The sequence below is a fragment of the Pelecanus crispus genome, chromosome 15 (genome assembly GCF_030463565.1).
Source record: "Pelecanus crispus isolate bPelCri1 chromosome 15, bPelCri1.pri, whole genome shotgun sequence".
In the NCBI taxonomy this organism is placed as follows: Eukaryota; Metazoa; Chordata; class Aves; order Pelecaniformes; family Pelecanidae; genus Pelecanus; species Pelecanus crispus.
Genome location: NC_134657.1, coordinates 6,021,833 through 6,041,612, shown reverse-complemented (window position 1 = coordinate 6,041,612; position 19,780 = coordinate 6,021,833). Strand labels below are relative to the sequence as shown.

Genomic DNA, 19,780 nt, shown 5'->3' with positions numbered 1-19,780 from the left:
AAAGCATTAAGCTGTGAAGGACTGGACTAGAAAGAAGTCAAAAGAAGGCTAAAAGAGTGACAGTTAGATGACAATAAAACAATCCAACTTAGAGGGAGGAAAACCCCCCACGAAGCTGCGGCTGAATATTTTGAAAGCATACATTCAACCACATTACCAGGCCAAGAATACTAGATTCTTTGTAATTGCCTCAACTTTGTAATTAGGGTTCATTCAAACAAGCTGCAATGCCAGAGATATTTCCATCTTACAGATTTGACTAATAGTCTGTTCCAGCAAAACCAAGACCCCAGGCAAAGTGAAATACAACTCCACTGACATCACGCACAGCTATTTTCCAAGGCCAGTACATCAATTTATTCCATAATTTCTCTCCTATACACATGTTCCCTGGTGCAGGAAACTCAGCCTTGCAGCTATAAAGAGAGCCAGGAGTGTTCATAAGCTAAGCAACAACTTTGCAGAGCGTGCTTCTTTCTGGTGACATTGCCACAGGTAAAGACGCTGGACAAATATTTAAAGAGCTACCAAATAATGAAATGGAATTGCAACAAGATTCAGACGCTGAGAAGACCCAATAAAGTCATCCAGAGTAAAAGAATGGGTAACAAGACCAATTGCTTGACTCTTTTCCAGGTCTTTCACTTTGATAACTGTACTTCTGAGTTACCCTAAGCATGTTTTGGTGTAAGGGAAAGCTACTTCACTAATATTAATAATCAGTGAAGTTATTCACGCTTGCACCGAAGCTGGGCTTGATTTAGTGCCCTAAAATTTACATACCCCGACTTGCAAAACCTGAGCAGTGGAATTACCAAATCCTGTCCTGGATGTGACTTCTACTTGCCGAGTGTCCTCCAGTCACTAAGTGCTATTTTTTATAGTGCCTCTTCCCCCTTCTGCAGAGCAATGCAAGATTAGCTTAACCCTTCCCACTACTCATCCAACCAGAAAGTGGATTTGAACAATATTTATTGGGAAGACTCATTTCTCTCATTTGTGAGATCCAAGGAAGACATGCTTATGTTGTGTCAGAAACCTGCACTGCATCAATATTCACTGGTACATCTGTGCCACGGGTGACCGTTCTTAGAAGAGAGTTTCATAAAATGTCAGAGAGTTTATGCAGATAAATGTTTCTTTGCCAGATTCTTTCACTTGTTTCGTCTTTAGGGAGAGAGTGGGGGAGAGGATGGGGATTAGGAACAAGGCAGGGAAATACATTCTTTTTATATATAGAAGGAGCTGATTTTGCAGGGGCCAAGTTACCACTTCTACAGAGATGAGCATTTTGTAAAGAACAAAAAATAGCCTGGTTAAATTGTCCACTTGGGATTTATGGTTTGCATTATATTGTTTTTATCTTTTGCTCCAGTTTGTTTTTGCAAAGTCAACACCATGAGAAAAATCAGGCTTAATTACTTCGCATTAAAGTAAAAGAAGAAAACAAGCAGAACAGTAGTTTGCAAAGGATGACTCGTACATGCAGGGCAACCAAAAGGCTTTTCCCTCCAACATCAGGCATCGAGTCTTTGTGATACACTTAGGGTAAGAAACTACCCTGGAAAAAGACCCAATACCAACACCAGCAAGGTTTTCTCAAGCTTACCTGTCACACAGGAGAGCAAGGGAGGAAAAGCATCTGGGCCTGTCCACGCAGGAGCGGCTGCCTGGGACATATGGAAGAGCACCTGTCACAGCAACATGGACAGAACTGAGCACACAGAACAAGCCTCTGGCTTGCAAGGGCCTTGGCTGCCTCAGGGACCAAAGGATACTTGCCAGAGGGAGCACAGGAGGGAGCACAGAGGGACCCAGCTCCTCTGGGGACCAAGGGACACTACCAGGAGGGGCAGAGGGGAAAGCTGGCTCCCGTGGGGATCAAGGAACACTGCCAGCGTACCCCAAGGCCCGGGCTTCCCTCCACAGGCAAACAGGCATGGCTGCTCCCAGAGAAGGGCCCTGCCCCAAGACTCCCTTCCACCACCTCTCTGTCAGCCTTTTCCCTGTCACAGCAGGGGGAAGGCTCTTACCTGCGGCCGCCATGCCGCCTGGCCCGAGGGAATCACTGACAGCAGCTGCCGGAACCTTCTGGGCCAGGTGCCCCCCCTCAGGGCCCGCCCTCCTTCAGCCCCACCGCCCCAGCCCTCCCGCAGCCCAGCCCCGCTGCCTGAAGGAAGGGCCCTTCAGATCTTCAGGGACCAAACCCGGTGCACGGGAGCTTCTGCGAAGAATAGAAATTTCACAAGAAGCAATCTAAGAGCTACCTTTTTTTCCACGTTCAAAGAACAGAGAATCAAATTCCTGAACAAACCACCGGGCCTCACCTTTTCTCACTGTACCTAAACGAATGCAAGCTGTAAAAAGCTATCCGTGGCCTAGGAAGGATTGAAGCCCTACTGCCTACGTTACTTTTTACAGCTGACATGACATTAGAACGAAGTCTGGTAACGTGCAGACGACAAAGCCACACAAGAGGTGGCTTTCCAGCCTTCACCCTTGCAGTAGCAAGGCACGATTAACGCAAAACCAATGTTGCAATAGGAACTGCATCGTTCAATTTATCCAGTAATAAAAGCCTCTTCGGCCTTGTCCCTGTAGGGTTCATCATTTAAAGTCTGGAAACTTAGAACCTGTAACAAGAAAGGGAGGGCAGCCTAAGCCCATTTGAGTTCTATGTTAAGTACAAGGAATTAAAAAAAACAAATGAAATGTCAAAACAAATACCATAGCACATGTTCAAGCCAGCCTCAGAAAAAGCACTTTCAGAAGCTATTTCCAGTAGACAAGAACTGACCTTCCCCTTATAAAATGCCACAGGGTATAAATAGAGCAGCCTCTTCAAATATGCAACTCCAAACTCCCCTGCAATTTGTCATGAATACTGCTCCGTCTGCTTCAAGCACACTCAAACAACAGGGCACTCTTTTTACTCAGAGCACTAATTAGCTTGAACTGGAGTCAAAATACCTCACTATTTCTAAAAAATCACAGATCAAACCCAAAGCAGAACGAGATCAAGAATGCGGCCTTCCCATTTCCCTTCTGACCAAACATTTATTCTGTAAAGATACTCACCACTTCTCTCTGTGGCATCACAACATTTTCCTAAGTTTTGGAGACGCTAATTATCATGAACTGCAAATATGGAATACCCAAACAGCCAGCTCACACAAATACATTATAATCCCTGATAGATGGAAAACAGGAAGCCATTACAAATACACACAAACATGTAACTTTATGGAATTTGAACACAAATTTTAGCTTTTCAGCAAGCAATGAATAGACAATGAGTTACTGTGCATCTTCCTCTCTGCAATTATCATCCCTTTGGAATACATCTCTTGCCAGCTCTGTATCAGTTGTGTGCGAGACGACTCTACTGGCACAAAGTAACATCTCTTAGAAAATAAGATGCATGAAAAACTCGGCTACTGGGGTATACATAGTGTACTATATGTTCAAGCTTACACTTTCATTTTCCCTTCCATGTCTTCAGAACACCTTTGGTTCACAGGAAAATTTAAAAGAAGATGACAGCATGCCATCTTTCCTACTCTGTTGAAACTAGGGGAATCATCCTTTCTGGTTTAGAAGTTCTCGCCTTTCTACTCTTCTTTGGCTGATGCAATGGGAGCTTATCCACACACTTTATTTTGTTTGTGCTCAGACAGATCAGTGGCTACAATATAGTACCACTGTACACAGAAAGCCCCTGGTAATGACAGCCAAAACATCCTTACACATTCATTCTTAATCAATTTGACTGCTTAACTTATGGAAAAACATGCCATAGTTATACAGTACGGCCCTAGAGCATAAATGTGCCTCAGGGATGCAGAATATACTCTGGAACTGGGCATGATATTGGTGTTTTGTGTACCGTATATTAAAAAGGAAATTACCTCAGAGAAATTAAAAATAAAGCCAAGAAAGACAAGACAGCTTTGAAACAGACAAGATGGCCATGCCAGCATCCCATATTATCCCAGATGAAAATAACTCTTTTCCCACTAACGACAATCAACAGACACATTTCGCTTGCAGGCAAAACCTGGCTGCTGTAGTGTAGCTTGGTTTTATTCATGTCCACAAATATTTCAAAAAAATTACAAAATACTCAAATGGAGAGAACACAGAAGTCACGATTTCTGGGTTTCTACTCTGTTTACACTGTGTTATCCCATGGCAAACTACTCATATATACATTAAGCTTCAAGATATATATAAATGTAGCAGTCAGAATGTACACTCTGCTTTAACGGTGCAGTGAAACAAGCTCAACCATGACGACATAGAACAAGAGAGACGTTTCAAAAACACTAAAGCAAAATTTAAAAATAAATTTTCAAAACGGAAGAAAAATAAGAGAGATTTCTTAAAGAAAATCAAAAGGTCTGGGTTGTTTTAACAGGGCATCGAACACCAAGATGGCTTCAAAAACCACTGCATGTAAAGTTGTAGTTAATCACTGGTCTAAAATGGAAGAATTTCAGTGCTTATTTACTGAATGATGTGAACAAAAAAAACTCCCACAAATTATCAGAATGCTTTTTGGAGGCGGGAGGGGAAAAAAAGAGATCAATGAATAGCTTTTAAACAGACTGCAAATTTCAGCTGAAAAAAAAAATACAGAGAGGGGGCCATGGGAGGCAATTAGCTGCTTTTTTTTTTTTTTTTTTTTTTCCTTCAGAGGAACGATAGCTAAAAATAACAGCAAAAGAGAAGGATCAGAAGAAATGGCTGAAGTGGCTGAACTCCCCCAAACTCCCAAATTCCACATGGTAAAAACAAGGAGGGGAGATTTGACTGAAATGTGCCTAATTAGACCTTTAAAGTAAACTGAGGCACTCTCTCTGCTGAGCAGACCGATCTTCCTAGCTACTCCACTGTTAGCAAAAGTAAAAAATGTTACTCGGAAGAAAACTATTTCACCTGATCACTGCAGAGAGCGACTGAAGGCATTGACTGAAGAAGACTTTACCATCCTCGATTCTAGAGTGACCTCATGGTTTCCAAATCTCAGAAACACTAGCTGTTCCTCCTAATACCTTCACAGAGAGTTCAAATACAGCAGATGGAACTGATTAAACGCTACTGCAGTTCTTTAGCACTGAGAAATCTGGAATGGAGGACAGAAAAAAAGGAAGATCAACATCAGCTGAAATAGTCCTCCTCTCTCTCCTATACACTCTTGCCGTAAGTAGACGTAGAACACCCCGCTGCATTTTTTTAATTGGTAAATTGAGGTTACTAACTGTTCGACAGTAATCTTCGGGACTGACACTTTTTTGAGACCCATGAGGTGGATAAAGCACTGGGAATGCCATGCCTTCCATCAGAATGCATGATTAACTACAAGTTTATCAAACATGGCTCAGTACAGTCCTATGACACAACCATCACACTGAACAGTTTACAACAGCAGAGAGAGAGCACTCGTGAGTTAAGAGAGAGAATGGGGGGAAGTTACGCACCAGCAGAAAGAACGACCAGCAGATTCAGGTGTCCATTGGTTGCATCACCCTCTGCTCTGGCAAAGAAAACCCATGGCAAAACAGTGAGAGGAAAAAAAAAAAAAAGAAAAAAAAAGAATTCTGCCTAGACAGTAAGCAGAGCTGTCTCCAAAATAACGCTCACTGGCCTTCTGTGTATTCCTCTCCTTTTACCATCCACATGGGAACTAGCCAACAGGAGTTATTCTGCACGGACCTGTTGTGTCGGGAGTCAGTAAATGTTACTGTCCATATATCTGGTTAATCCCAAAGCAGTAAGTTCCTGAGATACAGAACACTGGTGGCAATTAAAAAATTTTTGTTTATAAAACCAAAACTAAAACAGTCAAAGAGAAATACAGACTGGTCTTTGCAAAACAACTTTAAGAACACTAACTGAGTTGCCTATCCACTTTTCTTAAGAACATATCAAACGTAAGAGGCCAGAAAGAGCACGTCCTCCAAAAATATGCACATGCATACAAAATTCTGGCTGTACTAGTTTGAGCCACAGAACATACTTAAAAAGAGATTTTAGAACGTCTTTGAACCTTTGCCTAAAGTCTAAAACCAATGTAGTTAGATTAAGTTTCAAAAGGTAATAGGAAAGTGTATTATGGCCACACTGAAAATTAACCCTTGAAGTAGGCATCAAAAGGGTAAGCTACTTCCAAGGGACACCTGTACTGCTGAGAAACCCAAATCAACAGAAATCATCTGCAGAACAGAGAGATGTAACACTAAAAAAAACCCCAAACAAGCCAAAAAAACAAGAACAGAAACAGTCATTTGCAACATTATCCCTGCAACTCCCTTTAATGCTTATTGTTGATATCAAACCAAATTTCAAGCTTTTACCCATTTGAAATTATTGATACCCATCATTCCCTTTAATTAAAGGGATAATTATATATATATTTTTTATTAAAAAATCAACTCTGTATTCTGTCAATACCAGGTAGGAATTCACCATTTGTGATGTTACTGAAAATCAAGATAAATGTTTCTGGAGTTTTGTTTTGTTTTGTTTCTCCCCTCTACCCAAAAAAGTTATTTACAGACTTAAAAAGCCATGCTGCAGAACTGAGCTCTCTTTAAAATTATGAAGATTTCCTACAATGTATTAAAATAAAAGTAGATTTTTATTATTATAGCACTTGGATTCAGAGCTTGTTATGTCACCTACTTGCAATCCTTGTTTTTTTTAAAATAGCTATAGATGCATTGAGTGTCTCTTCACGCACAGTGACTCGTGTTGTGAACCTGATTCTAGCACCTACTCAAAACAAACTAGTAAGAAAAAAAAAAAAAAACCAAGATTGCAGGAAGTTCTCTGAATATTCCACACAGTCCTGTATTTTCAATAGGCTTCTGAATAAGTTGTCATGCAGGGAGACCCACACCAGTCTTGAGAAATCTTCTCTACAAATGAACACTATGCTGATAAGTCTCTACTTGTTGGGTGGTTGTTTCTGTTTTAAATATATAAAGAAATCTTTATAAGATATTCTTTTCCTTTTGTAGCTCTTATTGTATGTAAAAATGTTCCACTCCTTCCCAAGGACTGGGGTTTCCGTAGCCAGCATTACAAATAAATAATTTATTACAACTGTTTGTCGCCTTCTTTCTTCAGTCGACTGAAAGAAAAAGAAAACTCATTTTAACAAAATGAAGGACGTGTCATGACACTTCAGAGATAGCCTGCCTTCCTGCTAACCTCACCCGGGTGCCCTGAAGGGAACAGAGGTTGCAACAGGACTTGTGAGCTTTCAGCACAAAAATGAGAGCCATTCTAAGAGCAGTGATAACGCTGTTGTGGGAGGAAGCGATGACCTTTTGCTACTGAAGCGCTCCTTACATGTGAGCAAGATCACCAGTGCCAGCTCATCACGCTTTAGCTTTATCTGCAGCTGCAGATACGACAGTCAGCTTCAGGCAGGCTGGCTGCCCCCATGGCACAAGGCCAGCAGGCCATTTTGGACAGCAGAAGCAAGGACTGAAACAGGAGAGTAAAGCAGTGCAAGGCGGGTGTTTAACATGCTGCTTCTTACATATCCTTGCTACCCACAGATATGCGGAATGACCCTTGCTCGATGCTGGTGGCTTTTTCTTCGTAGCTGACATACTCTCAGCGGTCATTGCCAAACAGGAAGTAATGTGGTGTCACATAAGGTAGGCCAAGAAGAGGACCACTCTACTATCAACACCACGTAGCATTTTGGGGAGAAAGAACTCACATGATGCGTCTAGGCATTCTCAGCTGGTAATGCAGGATCTGTATTGTTCACACATTTCAACTTCCTATCGCCCTTAGTAATTTCTTAAGTTTTATTGAATTCCTCCCCTCTTCTCATTCATGAAGCTTTTAGCCACCCACCTCCACTGTTCTCAAGGAAGAGAGATGTGGAAGCAGCAATCATAGTAAGGATCACACTAAAAACCCCAATCAGAGGTAATTCTGCAATGTAAGACTCAACTAGTCTACATCCTGTGCCAATAATTTGGACCTAGCTTCCAATTTGCTCTATCACCTACGGCCAAATTAGGTCTTGGTACAGCTTCACCATCTTCCATAACTGCATCAGGACAGTAACTCAGCACACGGTAAGAAAGGCAGTAATTCAGAAGAAAGAAGCTGGAATGTAGAGAAAGATGAAGGAAGCTGTAGCACCCCCGAGTCTCCACAAGCCTTCATTTCACCTCTCACCTGTAATAATCTTCCTGACTTGGTAGATGACCACCATGCATGTGAGGATGCCCATGCAACCACTGCTGCTCCATTGCCAGTCTTTGCAGCTCTGCTGACTGGGCATGCATGGCCTGCAGTTGGTGGGCTGCTGACATAGGAGGTGGAATGGCACCAGGCAGATCTCGTGGATAAGGAGTACCTAAGAGAGAGTTGCTCATTTTTAGACACTTGTTTGCTATGAGGTCTGCAGAGAGTTGTCCCATGAAGTTTTGTTTTGTTTTGTTTTTTAAACAAACCAACCAACCTTTGGCTGTAACCTAAGTTACAGCTCGCCTCCACCAACTCCCCTCCCAAGAAACGCTAAGACCCAGAAGAAAAGATGACAGTTCAGATCAAGAGCCAGCCTTCGTAAAGGACCACAAAATGCTCTCACCAAAGACTGGATGTCGGAGCATTTCATGCTCATGAGGTGGCTGCCCTAGCAATGGGTTGGGGATGGTCCCAGGTGGGTAGGGAAAACGCGCCAAATGGGGTCCAGCTGCTAAAGGATCCACCAGCGGGTGAACAGGTCCTGCTGAACCTTCAAAAGAAGGAAAGAAAGCAAGCAATCAACTGCTTTGGGAAGCATCATGCACTGTTGGGAGATCAAAAGTCCTGTTAGGCTTGAGCTGGATCAGCACTTGGCCTTACTGGCATGTAATTACCAGGAGCTTAGCTCCATCCATTTTGAAACCTACTTTTCTATCTTCAATTGACATCTGCTTACCAAACAGTCTTTAATTGTTAAAGCAACAACCCAGGGCTTTCAATTTCTACAAGAAAAAAATCCACCAAGCGGTAGGGGAAAAAAAAAAATTAAAAAGAAAGAATAATCAAGTAATTAAATCACCTAAGCTTTCATTTTCAGACATTCCTTCCACGCTCCCCCCATATATATTGCAGCAGTGCTTGCTAGTCAGACCTGCTCAGCCTAACATAGGCAAATTGAGACATTGCAGTGAAATCTGTTCAGTGACTGGAGACTTAAACTGAAATCCTGCTGCACAGGTCTGCTCTTGCCTTTACTTAGCCTTACAAGATCTCTCCCCTGTACGTATTTTTTTTTTAAATGCTTACCATAATTACATTTTTTACCACGTGTTCAGAGCGCAAACACCTTGTCAAACACCTTAAGTGGACTCTGAAAAAAGCAATCTGCTCTTCAGTCTTTACCTCCCAGCCATTTGTTCCCACCTCTACCTACAACTGCTTGTTGGTATGCCCGCGCAATGGACAGGCCTGGGGAACAGGCCACTGTTATCCCAATAAACACAAAAGACACAAAGATATTAAAAACCCAGCCAAAACCATAAACAGCTGGGCAAACCCACATTAGCTTTATTTTCAACTCTGTAGTGCTGCTATATCTGAGGCTACCTCCTAATCCATGGATCTCTGGGCCAAATTTTACTACTCTCTGCGCTCCTTGGAATCTCCTATTCTTGGCTTTTACAAGTTACCTCAAACATATCGCTACAAACTGAATTCAGTTGACTTTTCTGGAGATTCCTTGGAAATAAGCAATCCCATTTCTGCCTATCAGTGCAAATGAATTACAGATCTGCTCCCACAAATGACGTGAGGAAGGAATATGCTCAACTCCAGTAACTACACTGAGAAAACCCAAAACCATCAGAGAGAACTGTGGAATGCTTTACTGCAGCATGGTGACCGGGAAACAACATGTTTTTCTTTAACTACCAATCTCTGACACCTGGCCTCTCCTTCTGAAGAGAACTCCGACCTCTTCACAACAAAGATGGTCAACATTTAGAAGAATTTTCCCCAAAACTCTATTTCCCCTTTACACACAAAATTGAAGGATCGCTAGTGACATTTAGTACAGAAGCACTTAAGCATCCTTCTTACTTCACCAATACTACGTGATAGGGCAAAAGCTGGCAAAAACCTTCGCAAAAGATGGCATTGTCACCATCCTTGTGTGGGGAGGGACACCTGTGGACAACCTCTCTGATGTCGCTTTACCAGTATGATGAAAAAAGACACTGGCAAAACCTGAAAAATACTTCCACATCAGCTCATCTGAAATCTCAGCATGTTAAGCTGTTAGCAGACCGCAGAGGAACTGCAAATGAACGGAATACAGCACAGCTAACGCAATTCTCCCTCAGCTCTTATCCGGTCCGGAGCACAAGCGTGTGGTCATTTTACACTCTCTTCGTCCCCACGCTAAGGAGACATCCAGGTTATGCACTTCAGGGCCTTACCCACCTACGGAGCTACTCTGAAGCAAGAACTACTCGGAGACACTCAAGAGCCCCTAACTGTATTTTAACCTGGCATCCAAGATTAAAGCCAAATTACTTTTCAGATACAGGTAGGAGAGACTTGACACTGAATTGGCTTTGTCTGTACCAGTCTCTTGCTGGACTGAGAGTGAGAATGTACTAGCCAGATTTTTGTCCAGAGCAAATAACTGGGGAGTATCTAGACTTACCTGCACAGAGGTGGTGACTTACCTGACAACAGAATCCTTGTATAGACACGATCTGTGACAAATTTCTTCTGCTATCAATGGGGTATGCAAACCTGCCTCAAATTGAACCAGTCTGTAATTTGTGCAGTCAGTCTCAACCAAAGCCCACAGCTGACAGCTTTAAGAATGCTGATATTCAGTGCCATCATCTCCTACCTGTAACACCCTGCCCCTTACCAGTCTCACAAGGCACTGCTGATTTCCTTACTACACAATCTGGCTTCCGCAACAGCACTCAAATTCCTTCCAAACTCCAAAAAGCAGACATCCCAGCTACATTTAATGCATCTTGCTCCAAGGCGAAGTATGCTATATTTGCTTGCACAAACACTACATTTGCAGCCAGTTGCACCAGAAGCTGCACTTTAAGTACTTGGACTTTTTTTTTTCCCCTTACTTAGCAGCTACTGCACCTGGTGCCTTGCTTGCTATGTTCTCTCCAGTCTGCCACCAGAAAAATCAGAAAAATTCTGCTTACTGCCTCATCTTCCAGACTTCTAGAGGAGCTTGCTTTAGAAATGAGCAAGGCATCAATTCGTTTTTGAGACTATTAAAAAATTTAGGAAAAAATTTCCACACGTAAGAATACACTGTAGCTAAAAAGATGCCAACCCATAAATTTAGATGGTTCTTAGGAGAATTGTGACAGAGAATTTCAGCTCAACTAAAGCCAGATGGTTGGCATGTCAAATGGCTAAAGAGATGAAGTCTCTCTCCTAAATTTTTTTTTTTCAGCTCCTATATGGAAACACCAGCTTCAGCGCCTTTCCAGCTGTAACTCCTAACAGCCATTAGCATTAGCAGCGTTAGCAGTTCCGTGACATTTCTCCTAGTGAATTCCCTTCACGCAACGGAGTCTCCACCTGTACGCCAGACCCCACTGTAAGGTGGTGCTCTAGGACTCCAGTATTTAAAAAAACCCAAACCCAACCAAACAGCAAACCTTTTACAGTGGGAGTGTGCAGTCTCAATGTTAAGATCGCTGTACTGTTACCATCATTTACTTTATCACTGTTATTAGTCCACCCTCTCAAAAAATAATTGTTTGCATTTCAGTTATCACAACCTTATGCAGTACAGAAGTCACATCATACCCAAGAAAACGGGGATTTTGCTACTTGAATTCCAGAGTCGGTCTGCCTGGTTCGGGTAGACTGCTGCTAACAAGCTTACGAGAGGGGCTCCCTAGGAGACTGCCTAGCCCATTTCCCTGGGCTCACCTTGATGTAAGGGATCCTGCTGATGTAGGTGTAAATGCGAGTGTATGTGTGAATGTTGGTGATGGTGAGGCGTAACGTTGAACATCTGGAGCCGTGCCAGTGGGTCGTTCGTCAGCGATGCCATCCGCTCAGCATGTATTCTCTCTGCTGCCAGTCTGTCAGGGTAGCTCATTTCAGGCCGTAACTGTGGGCCTGCCAGTGCAAGTCTTTCTCTTTCAAGCGGGTTCAAACCCGGATGGAAGGAAGCAAATGGGTGAGGTCCTGCTGTTGGGGGAATAGTCAGTGCACCATGCCTGGCAAAATGCTCCATGGGGTTAGTAGCTGGGTGCAGTGCATCTAGTTCTGGGGGCTTCACCTCAAAGCCAGGTTTCATCCTCTCCCTCAACTCCCTTTCCCGGATTTCTCGCTCCCGGATTTCCCGCTCTCGCAGCTCTCTTTCCCGAATGGTGGGATCCACATTGTAGAGGCCGGGCATATGGTAAGCCAGCAGTGGATCCGTGGGGTTTAGGGGGACAAAGAAGGGATGATTACGGTTTGTTGGCGACATGACGTGAGGACGGGCATATTCACTTAGTGTTCGTAAAGCAGGTGTATCTGGACCAATGTAAGGTGGCACAGCAGCGATGGTTGTTGGTGGAGGTTCAAACGAAGGTCTCATATGTGCCGGCCCGCTGAGCTGAGACTCTCCAAGACGGCCTTCATGGGAGGAGCTGGATACCTTCTGCTGCACAGAATGGGGAAAAAGAATTTTAGGTCAACACACTTGGCTTAAAAACACAGTAGGCACACACTTCCCTTCTTGTGCTTCAAGCTCTAAGAGTAGGTAAGTTCAGCCTGCCGAGCCTCGGGACTCCTGCAGTTGTGTGCTCCAGTGTGGTCTGGGGAAGAACTGGATTCTGTCTGTCCTGTAGGCCAGAAGATAACTACCTTGTGGTGGCAGCCTCAAAGCTGCACTAACTGCTTTACAGCTAGCAGAGCAGCAACTAGTTGGTATGTGTCACAGCTATGGGCAGCAGCTGGCTGGTACGTATCACCACAGACCACCAGTCTCGTTTGCGGTGTGTTCTTCCTCTCCTCTCCACACTCACTTTTATCCCAGAACTTACTAAACCCAAGGAAACTCATCTCCACAATGTGCAACACAGCAAATCCTACTCCTTTCACACCAGGACTTTGCATCCTGCCCTCCCCTCCTGTACAAGGGCAGCAGAGCAATTCTGGGGAGGGCAATAAGCCCAGTTTACCTATGCAATTGCCCGAGGATCCCTATCCCCAAAATAAAGCAAAATTCCCATACATGACACATCCCTTAATGGACAGACGCTGTATCCCACAGAAACACATAGCTATGATTCAGATCTCTGAAATGCACCACGCAACAGGAAGACTTTAGCACCTTCTTTTTCAGCATCAATAAGGTGTTACCAACCTACCAATTCTGTGGGCCCAGAAATAATCATTCCTTTCCGACAGGCCACAGGAAAAACGGGTTAGTTGTATTGGCTCTTTATACCAAGACTGGAGCTTGGGTCTCCCCATAAAAAAAGTTAATTAAATTTACTTCAAATTTAAAAAGCCTTCGGATACCCTTTTTCCAGCAGACAGCACTCTTGTGCCTGCACAGTAGTACAAGGTACACAAGCACTCACTATATCTACAGAGAGTGCTTTTCTACCGCAAGCGAATGTCAATACTTGGCCTAGTTATCCCCAGCTGCACTGGCTTCCCGCACATCAGAAACAGAGCAGGAGTAGAAACTCTCCAATTCCTTGAAAGAGAAGAAAGTCACAGGCAGGCCAGGAGGTGCTCGTAGCTGGCTGGCTCTTACTTAATACACACATAATTCACAAATACCTGACTGCACATGCATTAAAGCGCTTCTGGGGACTTGCATGCCATAGTCACCATCCAGGTCAGATCCTACCATGCCAACTCCCTTAAGGAGCTCTTAGCTACAAATAAACCTACCGCAGCTCTTTCTGCTTCTCTTTCACGCTCCCGCTCCCTCTCTCTTTCCTTCTCTTTTTCTTTTTCTCTTTCCCTCTCTTCTCTGGCTTTCTGCTCTGCTTCTCTTTTGGCCTTTTCAATGGCCTCTTCTCTCTTCTTGGCCAGTTTTGATCCTGCCAGAGGCATAAAGTATAAGTCTGCTCTTGAGCATGAATTGTAGCCACGGTCCAGGTGCTTATAGAACCTGAAAGAAACGAAAGAGAAAGAGCTTAACCCTGGGAAAGGTGCAAGAGTCTGGGATTTAAGAGCTGTATGTTAAAAAAAAAAAAAAAGTTAACTCTACACTTACACAATAGCACTACCAGCTTCCCTGAAAGCCATGAGAAAATTAATTGTACCAGATTACTCCACAGAAAAGTGGAGTATAAAACCCCTCTCACAATTACAAACTGTAATGACCTATCTGAATATGCTGGCTGGAACAGCACCCTTCCAGAAAAACAGAGCAAAAATCATGCTAGAAAGAGAGGCTGACAAGATGCGCAGGTAAAACACACTCAGCTCCCGCCAGAGTTCGTTTCCCAGCTTTTGGGAGTGCCCTGCTACACAGAAAAACACAGAGCACTGATGACAACCTCCGTACCTGGCTGACTGACTAGCATGACTTGGTGTATCCACCACAGTAGGTTCTGGTGATGGACTTCTGGGTGGAGGGGGAGGGCTTTCTGGTTCCTCAGCTTCATCTGGGATTTCTTCTTTGATCTGAATAGGTGGTAGCGTGCACGCTGTCACCACTGGCACGTTTCCACTAGAAGCTGCTGATGTGGAGATGGAAGTCTGAAGTGGGATGCCCGGCACGGTGGGTGGCGTGGAAGTGGAGGGGCAAGAAGGAGGGGTGATGGAAGGTGGGCCCCCTGGGACAAACGGATGCTGAGAAAAGGGGGGCTGGGAGGACACCTGATGGAGTCCAGATGGGGGGTGATTAGCGGGTGGGGGAAGGCTCTGACTCTGTGTCAGTACAGGAGGCTGAGCTTGCGAAGACTGCAGTGGCTGGCTTTGAGGCATCAGCTGCAAAGGAGGAGGGTGCGCAGATGGAGGATGATGAGTCGAGAGGGAGCTCAGAGGTTTTAAAGCAGGTGGTGGAGGCAAGTTGGAGTTCATCGAGAATGGAGAAGGGCCAGAGAGATGAGGAGGGTGCTTGTGGGATGGAGCAGTGGGGAGCTGAGGGATTGGGGTAGTCGGGGGAGGTTTGATGTGAGGCATGGCCATGGGCGCAGGGGGCAAGGGCTGCTCCCGTGGAGGCTGAGCCTGCTGCAGCGAGGTTGCAGTCGGCAGGACAGGCTGCGTTACCTGAACCTGGAGAGCGGAGTGAGAATGAGATGGCGCTTGCGTCTGAAGGGGAACCTGAGACTGAGATGACTGAGTGGGGAGGGAAAACGGCTGGGAGGGTACAGGATGAGGCAGGAGGGGCTGGGCCTGCAGGCTGTGAGGGGCAGGCGGGGCCTGGCTGTGGAGCGGAGGCTGCGGGTGAGGCTGCGAAGAGGCAGGGGTGGGCTGGCTCTGCGACCCGCTCAAAGGCTGCAGAGGCGGGTGGGGCGAGGGGAGCCTCTGCGGGTGCAAAGCAGGGGCCTGCTGTATGTGAGAATGAGGGGGCGGTGGCGCGGGGGCCTGGGGCTGGCTCGGGGGCTGGGACGCTGACGGCGAGACCTGCGGTGGGGCTGCAGTAGCGCTGGACGCCGCTGGCAGCGACGCTGGTAACTGGGCCGATATAGGTGGCGTGGGAGGGGGAGCCTGGCCAGAACCGCTCTGTGCCTGAAGCACTTGGGGCTGTGCCTGCAGCACTTGCTGTTGAGCAGATGAATCCGAGTCACTCTCATTGTCTTGAGGGCTAGGGATGCTGGGTGATGTGCTCCGGTTGTCCTGGTCAATGTCCTTGGGATCACTGCTCCCTTCGTCATTGACGCTGCGGCTGTCGGAGCTCTCACCTTCACCCTCGCCCTCTGAGGGAGAGTTTGGCCTGCTGATCTCCTGCAGGGAGAGTGGGAAGAATAACCACCGTGCACGAGAAAACCGCACAAAGAGCATTAACCAGCATGCCACAGGATGCCACCTATTACTCATGCTGTGCAAACGCAAGTGCAAGTGCCACCCTTTGAACCTCACGTGACTTAAAACAGCAGAGGCAACACAAATATCCAAAGGGAGGGTGCAAAGACAACAGAGCCAGGCTCTTTTTAGTAGTGTCCAGTGGCAACGGGCACCAAGTGAAATACAGGACGTTGTGCCTGAACATAATGAAACACTTTTTCACTATGAGGGTGACCAAGCAATGGGACAGGTTGCCCAGAGAGGCTGTGGACTCTCCGTCTTTGGAGATATTCAAAAGCCTTCTAGCCATGGTCCTGGGCAGTTGGCTCTAGGAGGCCCTGCTTGAGCATAGGGGGTGGACTAGAGGACCTCCAGGTCCCTTCCAACCTCAGCCATTCTGTGATTCCGTAATATGGAAAGCTCAGTGCCAAAATTCCCAAATCCTGTGTACAGAGTGAACCTGGTCAGGCACACAGAGCTGAAAAGGCATCCTAAAAGTATTTCAGTTGAACTTTGACACCATTAAATTAAGAGAACTCCAGTAGTAGTCTTCTAACTTGCCACAGAAGAGGAAAAAGCAAATTTCTATTAAAAAAATTTTGAGGGTGGTGGTGGTGGAGGAAAATAATCCAAGTGTACTCCTATATGGTTGATATCGATATTAAAACAAAACCAAAAAAAAGATGTCTGAACTTACCCCATATCATTCCACTGTTTTTCAACAGAAGGAACACATTATAATATGGGTTGCTTTCCAGCTGCAGATTAAGTTACAATTTGCTGTGGCTTGAACTGATTTCACATTTTTGGTTTGTTACTGGGTTTGCACCCCCTCCCACTCTCAAACCATTCTCCTAAGAGAAAATATTCCTCTGTGGGACTCACTTGAGTTTTGGATTTTTTGGCATTGGACCTGTCAGGTTCCTCTGTGTCAGAAGCTGCCTTTTCCCGCTGCCTTTTGGAGTTCTTGAGAGGAGAAGATACCTCTTCTTTTATCTTCTGCCACAAATGAAGCAGAACACAACAGTTACCAGTGGTATAAACACAAAAATAAATTGATCGTATGCCAGTGCTACCACATTTAATACAAACAAACAAGAAGGGTTCCTATGGAGCAGGAGAACTGATCAGAATTTGAGTATTTAACAACAATCCCATATGCATCTGTCGCTCTGTCCAATTACAGGTTGCAGGGGAATCTGTTCTGGAGCTGCTGCTGTATTCCGCCATCTGCCAGGAGCAGGTCCCGGAAGACTCGCATCTACATAATGCTCTAGCCACTCCCTCTGGAGGTCAAATTTAAGACAGAACCCAAAACAGACTGCAGTTTTACTTCTGCAGACAGAACCCAAGAGGCAGCTTGCACACAAGCCCTGCACACAGTTCTGACACAAGCTAGCAGGAAAAAGGATGTCGACTAAAGCATTCCTCATCACGCAGATGTGGTCTCGAGCTTTGAAAGTGAAGGACTATTCTAAATAAAGCCGCTGGCTTTCCACCTTCAGCCGTGCACAATCAAGTCCCTCAGGAACTCGCACCAGATCAACCGGCCCAGTGTACTCTTCTAATGGAGACCAACACCAGTTGTGAACAGGGGACGGAGCAGGAATTTCTGCAGTAGACAGGCCCAGGATAAGCCTCTTTCTACTACATGAAAGTCTTGCTTTACTCCTGATATTCTGAGAGGGCTATTTTTATACCCTCTCAAATACAGGGCTAACAGTGAGTAGCTATTACAAGATTACTACCTTCTTCTTTCATGGCCTGGGACAGCTTTATACATCACATAATTACCTAACCTAGCTTCAAATTTTGCTAAGTTCTCAGTTTTATCATGCAAAAACTTGCTCCATACTCCAGTTGTGACTTGGTTTTTTTTCCAAAAAAATATTTCTTTTTAACTTGCTACTTTTCAATTTACACTGCTTAATGGCAAGCCTTCCCACTTCATCTGGCTTTGTTTCTTCAGTACTCTCTTGGAAAGGCACTTATTCATTTAAACAGACTAAACTGTCAGCTTGCTCTGAAAAATCAAGCAAATATACATACAGAAAAACAGTAAGAGAAGTAGTCTCAATTACTACATATCCATATTCCTTTGTAAACAAAGATTAACTACTGCTTAAAAAAAAAAAAATCCCCAAAACTGTCTACTTGTCTCAAATAGAGCATTTCTGATCTGTATTACTTCCATGAGCCTGATGCTTGCATTTGCATCTGAAATCGAAGGATTAATTTATCATGAGAGCAGTAAGGTTATGTGGGGATACTTTAATGTTTTTCATCAGTACACATCCTTATGTAGAGGAACAAAGCATCAGTCAGAGGCACCATTAAATTTTTTGCTTATCCACACAAGTAGGAATTTCTAGGTCACTGAGAGATTCCCTGGCCTCCTAGAATCTGCATCTCATTTAGCTGACTGAAGAGGCCTCAGGTGTCCAGTCCTAACACAAAAGGAGAACAGGAAAATTTTACCTTGGTAGACTTCTTCACGGAATCTGCTTTGCTGTCATTACTGGAGGTGCTGGCAGCGCTAGGAGAGTTGCGGCCACTAGAACGGATGTCTTCATTAATAGGTGAGGCTCTACCATCAGGGCTGGCTGGCTGCTTCTTACGACCACTACGTAGTGTAGACATCTATTTGTTTAACAGAAATAAAAGTGTATCCAAGTCAGCATTTGTCCAACCTCTTTACTTTTTTCTGTCTTACATCAGGGGCATAGATGGACCGCTCCTGCTAAGAGCTTGAAAAACGAAAAACCAAGAGCATTTAACAGTGTAACTGTTTTTCCTTGAAAGCTCATCTGGACTTAAAAGTAAAAGGAGGCAAATCCTTAATTTGCCTACTCAAAAACATTAAGTGCTGATTATTTTATTTAGTAGCATCTGCTAGAAATGACAACATTAGAAAGATGTTCCAAAGCTGCTGCTGTTTGCATGCTAAATATTCTTCATAAAACACACACACGCACACTTGTAAGCGTGCATACACACACAGTGCATGAGGTAGGAGGGACCCTCATGTGCCATTAAAAAATAATAATAAAAAAAAATAATAATAAAAAAAATCTATCTGTTGGCATTCAAGCCATCAAGACCAGTTTCTAAAACCAGTTTCAATGTGCTCCTACTATTCACTAAGGAATTACAGTAGAGTATATTTCAATAACACATGCGGTTTTCCTCCCAGTTTGGCAGATTTTGGTTGACTGGCTACCACAAAAACAACGAAGCCAACCTTACCTGACAGTGTAGCCTCACAAGATATTTAGAAGCAATGGTCATATCATGATCAAAAAGATGGAGAGGGGAGGGCAAGGAAAAGAAATATATCTGCTGCTTTCTATCAGCCAAAACCCAAAGCAAACATCAAAATTAACTAGAGCTGCTGTCAGAGTTCTCACAAGCAATCTGCGCACAGCAAGGCTCCCGGCATTTCACCCCCGAGTAAAAACTCTGTGACAGAGCACGCTGACCGTAGGTGCAAGCTACAGTTTTCTGTAGGGAAGAGATTTTAACTCCAGTAATATAAGGAGACCACGTGAATAGCATTTAATTTTTTTAAAACTCTTCCTTTAAAATAAGCCCAAAGGCTTACCTCTGACAGGATCCAGCTGGAAGTCGGACACATACTAGTACAAAATCTGTAATGATACACTGGTCAAGTGCCCCCTCAGGATGACAGCCCACTGCCAGTCATTAACAACGTGAAAATAAGTTTGACTAGAACTTGCAGAAGAGACATTTCAGCTCCTTTTTCCAAAGAAAGCCTCAACCTCAGCAAATCTGACACTTGGAT

The 19,780-nt window shown here is 44.4% G+C and overlaps 1 protein-coding gene across 1 annotated transcript in view; it reads right to left on the bottom strand.

Moving 5' to 3' along the window:
• Window positions 1-6,834: 6,834 nt before the first annotated feature.
• Window positions 6,835-19,780, bottom strand: part of RERE (arginine-glutamic acid dipeptide repeats) — a 178,324-nt gene continuing 165,378 nt past the window's right edge. Inside the window, exons 18-25 of the mRNA XM_075721534.1 lie at window positions 18,457-18,618; window positions 16,864-16,977; window positions 14,534-15,918; window positions 13,912-14,134; window positions 11,944-12,664; window positions 8,621-8,767; window positions 8,206-8,386; window positions 6,835-7,135 (exon numbers count right to left, since the gene is read on the bottom strand). Coding sequence (XP_075577649.1) covers window positions 7,102-7,135; window positions 8,206-8,386; window positions 8,621-8,767; window positions 11,944-12,664; window positions 13,912-14,134; window positions 14,534-15,918; window positions 16,864-16,977; window positions 18,457-18,618 — 2,967 coding nt within the window. The 3' untranslated portion in view covers window positions 6,835-7,101. The remainder of the gene's footprint in view (window positions 7,136-8,205; window positions 8,387-8,620; window positions 8,768-11,943; window positions 12,665-13,911; window positions 14,135-14,533; window positions 15,919-16,863; window positions 16,978-18,456; window positions 18,619-19,780) is intronic.